General features: G+C 36.7%; 1 protein-coding gene across 3 annotated transcripts in view; it reads left to right on the top strand.

The window, feature by feature from the left end:
* The window catches only part of LOC107704305 (transcription factor Dp-2-like), a 73636-nt gene that overhangs the window by 11770 nt on the left and 51767 nt on the right, over positions 1 to 10099 (top strand). For 2 of the 3 annotated variants that reach the window (XM_016507192.1, XM_016507194.1), the window contains exon 2: positions 4422 to 4494. In XM_016507192.1, coding sequence (XP_016362678.1) covers positions 4480 to 4494 — 15 coding nt within the window. In that variant the 5' untranslated portion in view covers positions 4422 to 4479. Of the gene's footprint in view, positions 1 to 4421; positions 4495 to 10099 lie in introns of those variants that run through there. The other variant, XM_016507196.1, reaches the window with a different exon arrangement.

Below are 10099 nucleotides of genomic sequence, written 5' to 3'. Positions count from 1 at the left end.
TAGAGCTTGAAAGATCAAAGACAATTTTTAATATAACTCCGACTGGATTCGTCTGAAAGAAGAAAGTCATATACACACGATGCCTCGGGGGTGAGTGAAACGCAGCCTAATTTTCATTCTGAGGTGAACTAACCCTTTAAGTCCCTTTAATATTCTTTGCTCAGTTGTCAGAAACCCTTTTTGAACAAAGAAATGCACAATCCAGATTTAAATTGTTGTAATTGATGAACGCTTTGGAATAAAAACCTAAGGTTTGTAAAAACTAGGGATGCTCCGATCCGCCTTTTTCGCCTCCGATACCTTCAGTTACTGTGCACGTTAAAAACAATTTAGTCTTTTCTACACCCGTGTTTTGTTCTCACAGACACCCGGTAGCAAGTAACAAAACAACATTAAACTCCGGCAAGAAGATAAAGTCCTTTTTGCAAAATCATGTATTTGTATTTACAAATCAAGTATAATGGGAACACAGAATGATCTTGGCGAGAGCTTTACCGAGCTGACTGCTGTAACCGGACGCGACCAGGGTTTAAAGGCTGAACGAATGACTGACAGCCACAGCGGAGAACCGAGAAAAATGGCACTATCGGAGCCGATACCCGATATGAATATCGGATCGGCGCATCCCTAGTAAAAACAAAGCCATATTTCTAATTAAGTTATGTTCCAAATTTGAAGTTGATATTAAAAAACTGAGGTTCCTGTGGGATTTTGTTTAGGCACTATACCAAAAGTAGCCACCATTGAATTTTTATGAATAGTCCTTTCACAAATCTATACATTTCTGTCACAATATTACTTCTATCACAAAATATGGAAAAAAAAAAATGGAACCTTGAGACTCCTTTCCAATGATATGTGTTTTTTCAAGATTAGAAAATGTTTTGGTTTATAAAATATTGTAGTAAATTTTGTAATATGACACTTGACACCGCCCACTAGGGGGAGGAGAGATTTTCATGGTAATGCAATGTCTGATTTCAAAACCGTTTTCACAGGATGAATTTTGAGTGTTTAAACTTTCGAAAGATTAAAAAAATATGATGATTACTAAAATATGTGATAGGAAAAAAGGCAATAAAAAAAGCGCAAAGTTAGCAAGTTAACCTTTTAACTTTTAGAAAAAATATAAAAGAAAATATAAAATCTAAAAATCAATTTGAATATGTTGTTGTTGTTGTTGTTGTTTTTTGATCATGTTGATTATGTTGACTTTAGAAATGTGTGTATCAGATATGATAGAGTAGGCTTTATTGGGTTTTCACTATAGTCTGTCGGAAGTTGGATTGCTTGGAAAAGCAAAAGCACAGCTCTCCTCAACACGCCACTTGATTTGCGGCATCGTTCTTGTCTGTACGTAAGTTTAATACTTTGGGTTAAGAATTTGAACAGTTTGAACTCAAGTATGAGTATTATAAACAGTGACGCTTTCCTTAGCAAGCACCACCAATTAGACGAACAAACCATTTGTTGTGATTGAGAACAAGCATGTAAGTTTCTATAAATGGAGGTCAGTTAAGCCCATGAGGAAGATCCTCAATAAGTTGCCTGTGATCTCAAGAGGCTTTTTAAAGGACCATCCCACAAACGGGTAAAAAAGCACGACAACAGACTTGATTTACAGTGCGTAAGTGAAAGCTTTTGTCATTATGCGCTTGCTGTGTTGTCCTGCTCCACTCCCATCTACTCTTACTCAGCAACAAGTTGTCTCTTTAGTGTCATGTCACCAGAGCAATGTGCGGAGCCACGGTGACCCAAGTTCCCTTACATTTACTGGGTGGCCTCTCCCTCACCCAGGAAAAGAGAAATAGAGATTGGGGGAGGGCAAATGACACAGAAAAGGAGAGAGAAAATAGAAGGAGAGACCTCCAGCCACTTTGAAGCTTCTCTCTGGTTCCTGTGTCTGGTTGCTCCCCCGTGGGACAAAAGGCCTTTATGTGTGGCTCAGGCAGGGGGCTGTAAGGGGGTATTGTGGGACTGGGGCGGTGAGCGGCAGGGCTAGATCCCCCCGTCTATTGATCTGTATGGTCCATTCTGCCTCACCCCCTCCACCACAGCCAGGCTTACCAGCTGTCTGCTCTACGCCTCTCCCAGCCCGGCCACAAAGACACACACAGATCATATGGGCGCAGGCATTAGCATACTTATTGGACCCAAGGCTTAAAGGAGCTTCATGGAGCCATGCATGAGATATATATATATATATTGTTGTGCACGGGTATGGACGGAAACCACTTGATTTGCTTAAAGGTGACCAGTGAGTGCATGTAGCATGATAACAAAACATCAAAGTACCTTCTCAGTGGTTGACCTACAATTTGTGGTGTGACCTTTGCGCACTTGCATACATTGGTTTACTTTTATGCAAGTCATATATTATGCAATGTCTATATAGGGTCAAAATTAGTGACTAGTGTTGAAGAGGTTTACTTTGGCAACTGCGTTGCATTCATCTACACACATAAGAAATCTGTAGTGTATAAAGTTTCTTGTGCTGCATATAAAAACTTGAATGTCATGCTTCCAGTATATGTTGGTGTAACATTGCAATATTTTTCAATAAGGCTACACAAGCATACTCAGTGCAGGTATTGCTGCATTCAAGTTGTTGAATGCACAGTAATGCTACCACAATGTTGTAATTACGACTGGGAAACTCCGAACTTTCTTTAAGCACCAAGTTTTTAAGGGGCTGTGTTAGTGAGAAAATATGATGGATGTAATAGAATGTAGCATCTGTATTGATGGAGTGAAGTAGTTTGAACCTTCCTGAAGTTAAATTATCAACATGCTTATAGCCAGCTGATCAAATAATAACGCATCCATTTGATGGACCCTCTTGAAGACTGAGGTGTGTCTCTGTCTGAATGAGTGGGACTACACTTAGTTTACACTTAGTCTCTGTGTGTATGTGCTGTACATGTGGAAGAATTGACAATAAAGCAGACTTGACTTGACTTGACTTACTCATGTTTTCAGCGTCTGCTGTCTCACTGTATGGGGACAGTCCTCATGAACTTCATCTCCAGAGCTGCTCTGAGAGTCACTTCACTGGCATTTCACTATTTCATTTGATAATTATTGTCAGATACACACAGAAACTCAAAGGTCTTCACAAGAACTCGCCAAATTAAAAGTTCCTTTTATCTTGAAGAAATTATTATAGAAATATATTACTATTGTACAATAGAAATTACTTCTCAAAGTAATAATAATAATAAGACCATTATTAAAACTTAATTTTTAGGGAATGGCGATTTTTATTCCATGTTTTGATTTTAGGAGTAAACCTCTATTGTGCAGCACTTTGTTTGACAAAAATAAATGTAATGGTTAAATTTTCATTTGATTACATTAAAAAAAAAAAATTAAATTGTTAATGTTTTATGCCTAAATAAATAAATAAGTTTATATGGCCTTATTATTGTAAAGATTTGTAAGTTTTATGAGTTCAGTTGATTAGATATGTTTTTGGTTATTTACATTTAATTAAACCATTGAAATTGAATCCAGAAATAATTAAAACGAAGAAAGAGAGAGAGAGAACCTGAGTCAAGAAAAATTAAAACGGATTAAAATAAAAAAATTAAACTAATTTCATAGAGACCTATAAATCTCCAAACAAACGTGCTTTCGTAGACTCATGCCCAGCATCTAGTAGGCAAACAGTATGTAAATAAGTAGACTTCATAGTAAAAAATAAAATGTACATGTATGTCCTGCTACTTCCACCGAAGTAGTGCATCTGATGTAGGGCTGCACGATTAATCGAATGCGATTGGGTTTATTCTGCGAGGTATATTTTGGAGTTTCAGCGCGAGAGCGCCCTCTGGCCTTCAGATGGAGATTTACTGCTGATCACAGAACCGTGCTTCACTGAAAGATACGCATGACAATCACAGCTTCTGTCGAATCGTGATCTCGGTTCCATTTCAATTTATCGTGTAGCCCTAATCTGATAGACACTTTACTGTCCCATGAGGCCACAGGATAGGAGTTGTGAATGGCAGTGAAGTGATGCAATTGACGTCACATGACAAAGTCAACGTGGTGGATGTAGTACATCCAGATTTCATTCATACCAATTCAACACCTATTTTTACTATATAGAACACACCACACACACACACACACACACACACACACACACAAACACACACACACACTTTCCTGTGGGGGAGAAAGATCGGAGGTTCCATGCTGTGTGAATCCTCCTCCATCCTCCCTGTCTCCTCCTCTCGCTGAGTCTTTGTCATCTCTGCTCATCAGTGTATCTCCATCATCATCATCCAGAGCTCGCCTCTCCTCTAACAGTCTTCATCATGGCCACGAGGACAGGCTGAATGTGTGTGTTTGCCACAGTGCACACATACCTGATCACCTTTATGTGTGTGTGTGTGTGTGTGTGTGTGTGTCTACAGGGGCCGTGCAGCTCTGAGCGTGAGGGGATCTGACCAGAAAGAGCTCGTCATCGTCAGTATGATGGCCAACACGGTGAGTGTGTTTTGTGTGAACATCAAGCTATAGAATTAAAGGGACATTCAGGGCTTTGTCAAGTCTGTTACAGTTCAAGTGTCCACATGTTAAAACCACTTTGTTTCCACTTTTGTTAAAAAGTAAAGCAGAAGAGTTCTTTTGAAAGTGGGCTTTTGAGGTGCTGAATTCTGGTCTTATATTGCTGATGTAATACTAACACAAATATCACTTTGTGACCTTAATATAATGCTATTACAGGGCTCCAGACTAACATTTGAGAGCAGTGGCACTGGTGCCACCTAGCATTACATATACACTTGATTTGATAGCGCCAAAATAATTAATAGTTATTATCAGTAATTAATAATATTAGGCGTTTCGTCTCTTGGAGTTGCACATTTGACTGTAGCTTGAGTTGACAGTAGCAGTAGCTTGAGCTGTTAAAAACTGCAAAAACTGTAACAAACAAGTTTTATATGGTAAAAAATGTAAACATTTGGACTTCCATAGTATCATACATTTGTAGATCATAACTACTGGTAAAACCGTGCATGGCACCTCACTGCCATAGAAAGAAGTTCTATAAACTGTATGGTATATGTGAAAAAACAATAGCTGAAATACATTTAGTATAAACGCAACTACACAAAACCTGCTGTAGCTTATTAACAAAAAATACTGTAATTAAATTCCATTACTCCTTTAATGCATTTTATGCAAGTCTGCATTAATATAATAAAATTTGATAAGAATATCCCACATTTCCGCCACAATACCATGATTTGTGGTGATTTCTGAATTAAAAAAGCCTTCTAACTGGACCTTTGTGGTACAGTGTTTCTCGCATCAGTTTGTTGAGAATGTCAGCACTGATTCATCTTGCTTTAAACTAGTTCAAATCACAGAGGACTTAAGCGATAACGATAATTATCGCAATATAATTTTCCTCGACTCATTTGAAGCACGCCACACGTAGCATTTATCCGCTCGACTCAAAGTTCAAACAGCAGACACTAAACAGTGCTGTGAGATCCAGTGTGTAGTGCTTGAATTCAGCGAAGAACACGCATGACTCTGTGATTTAACAGCAGAAACACTGTGTGCAACGATACAGTCAGAAGGCACCATCATTTACCATGGGTTTACTGTAGTAACACTAACTGCATCATGGTATTGTGGCAGAAATGTGGGATATTCATATCAAATTTTTTATATTATTAATGTAGACATGTATTAAAGGAATATTGGTTTAAGCTAAAGCGTTTGTGCATTTATACTAAATGTATTTAGATTACTGTTCATACAAATTCCTAGAAACTATACGGTTATATTTTTACCATGGTATTGAAGTGCTATATGTGTGGTTTAAGCTGTGGTTATCATGATCTAAATATATGCTACTATGGAAGAGCAATGGCGAATTTTAATAAAACTCAAACATTCAGAATAATTACATTTCACCATATAAAAAATTAGGTTGTTACCATTTTTACAGATGTTACTGTTTTTGATAACGAACATAAATTTACATCTGCATCCTAACTCAAATCAAATGTCAAATGTGATCCGTGCTGGCAAAATGAGTCGGAATTGCGCACGGTCTAATACTGAGCTACAGGCAAAAGAAGTGAAAAATGTCAGTTTTGGTCGAATTTGAGGTTTTCGCAAAAATGAGGTCATTAAGCCCTCTTCTAGTGATCCCAATGCTTCAAATAGTAATTAAGCATCTAAAATTATCTTTATTTGTACGTTTTCTGCTCACTTCTGGACGACTGCTGCTGCTTCTCACCACAAGTTGTAGGATATATCGTTGCAAAGTGCAGCATTCCAGCTTTATGAATATAGCGAATTCTGTATGACATGAGTCTGAACTAGTAAAATATGATTTTCAAACCCATGGGGATGAAAACAAAACAATCGCGCCGACTGACATTTGCAAAGCGCGTGCATAAGACACCTCTCCGACAGCGCGCGATCTCCCTATAAAGTACATTATTGCGAAATATGTTTTGGCGAGATTCACACAAACTTAATCTGTTATGTCTTACATGAACGTTTAGTTAATGGTTGGGGAAAAATCTGATGTGTAACATTATATTAGATCCATGCATTACAGTAGGTCAAAATATTGATATGTCTTGATATTAATCAAACATTAAAAGAAAAGACGGAATCATTCGCTGCTCTTGATTAAACTACAGTTTGTTTGCATCTTTGTTCTTATTTTTAATAACAAAGATAGAATTAAAAACAGCTATATTGTGATTAATAATATAGTAATTATTATTAAGAAAAGAAATATGCAACGTTGCTTGGTGATTTTGCTTTGGAATCTTCAGAAAACTCGATTTTTCTCAAAATTGACTTTGCTGACTCTGTCGCCTTCAAACGGCTTTAGCTCAGTAATTTTTTGTCCGATTCCAACAAGTTATATATTATTTTGAAGGTATTTTAACGTAGAATGTGAAAATGAAGAGAACTCATTTTTGAAAATTTTCTCATTCCGACTCATTTTGCCAGCACAGGTCACAAATGTGCATTTCTAAGAGACAAGAAAATATAAAATTGCAGCCTGCACTGCACACTGTACTGAAGATACGCGTCATCAAAGGCAACACTAAGCTGTTTCATGATTGGAAAAATATCACTCATTAGAACATGCAGAAACTAAGAAATATTTTTTTTCTATTAATATATTCATTATGTTAAGGACAAATGACTAGAAAATAATAAAGAATTCAAAAACGTTTAGTGTTTGTCATGTTCTGACCATAAAGAGTAGTTTAAAACCACAATTACTGGTCTGGTTTCTGTAACTTTCACTTAGGAGCAAAAAAAATCTTCCTTTAAACTTGAAAGAAATAAAGATTTGAAATTTATTGTGATAATTATCGATATTGACTGATTTTGGCCATATTGCCAAGCCCTACTTAATACTGGATCTCACAGCGCTGTTTAATTATGGTCACGTGATCGAGACGCAAGTAAACTCATTTGCTGTAAGGCTGCACTGCGCTGTCGTTTGGGCCAAGCTGATGTATGTCCGAGTGGTGCATTTTAAACGAGTGGCGCTGTTTCGCTCCCGTCTGCCATATAATGGCAATAAATTATGCAACAGAAATAGAAGTGTTATCGTTTAGTCAAATAGGTAGTGGCAAATAGGGGTGGGGGCGGTATGACCAAAATTCTGATTCACGGTATGACTAATTTTATTTAACAGTAATGATATATATATTTCACGATAAAGTTATTTATATATGTAGTTATTCTGAAAATTGACAAAAAGAGCTTTATATAATAAATAAACTCATACGTTAGAAATGAAAAGTACTTCACCTTGTTTTATTTTTCTTTTTAATTTGTTAAATTATTTATTTAGTAAAAACACTGTCAACTTTTAGATGAACTGCCCCCAACTGATCAATATTAAATGCAAATTGCAGGTGCAATTAAACTTTAAATAAGGTGTTTCTGAATTATTTTTAAATTTCATGTTATTGTTTTACTTCTATCAGGTTATAATATCTAAATATTTGATATTGAAATATTCTATTCATAATAAATTACATTCACTTCCTTTTAATTTTGTAGGACACTATTAATACTAGTTATATTGTTTAAATTTGTTCCCTGGTATCTGCTTATTATACTGCGTTTTTAAGGGGCTTGGTTTGCTCTTTTTGTAAAAACTGGCAACCCTTCACCTGGAGCTTTAATCGAGAGAGGGAAGAGTTCATGTTTCTCTTGTCACTTCAAAGGTTTGTTCTATTCGACCATAAGTGCCCTGCGAATGATTCCAGTTTGAAGGGAACGTACATGTTACATTCAAAGGGCATTGAAGTGCACGGGACGTGAATTTAAATTGTATTTATTTACAGAGGTATATAATGTCACACTTCACACTTCTCTAGTAAGTTTCGTCTGCGTGTGAAGACCGTGGCGTTGTGCAAATCCACATAAATGTTCCGAAGTGAAATAAACTTCAACGGAATAAAGTTGAATGGAATTGAATTGAATTAAAGTTGAATAAACTTCAACTTTACCGTTCAGTGCACTGAAGTCAGACTCATTTTGGATAATAAAGTTTATTGTTAAATTGTTAAATACCGTGCCTCCGTTGCATATCTTTGTCACATCAGTATACGCGTTTCATCACCACATTTGAGCGATCATTGCAAAAAATGTGTTTATGTGTGGATATATTCTGTTTACTGCATTCTATATATAGTACCAGTCAAAAGTTTAGACACACGAATGGGAAAGTGTCCAAACTTTTGACTGGTACTTTACTATAATATAGGCTACACATAAAGAATATCGGCCGATATATCGCTATCGGCCCTTTTTTACTCCCTAATATCGGTATCGGCCCTCAAAAACCCATATCGGTCGGGCTCTAATACACGGAATAAAAAAATCTGGTACAGTTCATATTTTTTACCGCAGTAATGATATAATATATACCATCATATCACCCAGCCATAGTGGCACATGTGTGATGTCTAACACAATTTAGTCTGGTAGAGAAAAGGGTTGCAAAATGTGACCATTTAGTCACAGTCTAGAGCCCTGCTGTTAAGAGAATCTGCTTCTGTTAAACTACATGTGATAGAATGAAGATGTGAGGTGCTAGAACAGTTTATCAGGTCTTTGATTAAGTTTTCCTTTCCAATACATTTTTACATGGAACTGTAACGCCCTTTATGAAACTATGTCTGACCTTTATCTAGTGCTCTCTGAGATAACATTTCTCATTTAGTTTAAATGCCTCAGTGATGTCCTGTTGATTAAATCATGGTGACACGCTCCACGACCTCCGACCCCTGTGAATAGACGTCTCTGTAAACTCCACTGACATCTGTTTACTTGTCCGTTTAAAGCCTTTCATTCTATAGATTTTGACAGTCTTTCACTGGCTAACGCTGCTGATTTGATGTAGCCCTCCGACCGAGTGTTTTAATGGTGACTTAACTAGGGATGCTCCGATCCGCCTTTTTCGCCTCCGATACCGATTGTGGGTAACAAATAAAAGTGTTGCAATAAATATGGTAAAATGTTACACATTGCTATTTGTATTATTATAAAATCCATTCATTAAAAACATTCATGAATGTATTTATATCAGGGATGGGCAACTGGCAGCCGTATACGGCCCGAAGTGTCTTTTAGTACGGCCCGCTGGATCATATTAGACTCAGATGATCAATTTTAAAACATTTGAAAAGCAAGTCACGTAAAGATTGCGTTCAGTTTATGATGTTAATACTATCTCCAACCAGGAGAGTTCGCTAGTTTCCAGCCGCTCCCCTATTAATTTCAGCATAGTAGGACGTGCACTCTAACGTAAACATTCATTAACATTAGCAAATAATAAATGAAAAACTGACCATGAAAACAGTATTTTCAAGTCAAGATGGTATTATATATAAGTATATACTATAAAATTAAAATACATTTCTTTTAAATGTATAGCATATTTTTTAATAAGGCAACAATATATGATAGATACGATAGGACAAAACAAATACAGTGCAGCACGAGCTGTTTTTATACAGTCTATGAGCACGAAGCGCTTACAATGTGCACATCCGGTGTGCAGAATGATGCGCTTGAAGCAACATGG

This window comes from Sinocyclocheilus anshuiensis, unplaced genomic scaffold (assembly GCF_001515605.1).
Source record: "Sinocyclocheilus anshuiensis isolate Anshui unplaced genomic scaffold, SAMN03320099.WGS_v1.1 scaffold1493, whole genome shotgun sequence".
Classification (NCBI taxonomy): Eukaryota; Metazoa; Chordata; class Actinopteri; order Cypriniformes; family Cyprinidae; genus Sinocyclocheilus; species Sinocyclocheilus anshuiensis.
The sequence above is the reverse complement of the archived record's forward strand: the minus strand, read 5'-3'. Positions and strand labels throughout refer to the sequence as shown.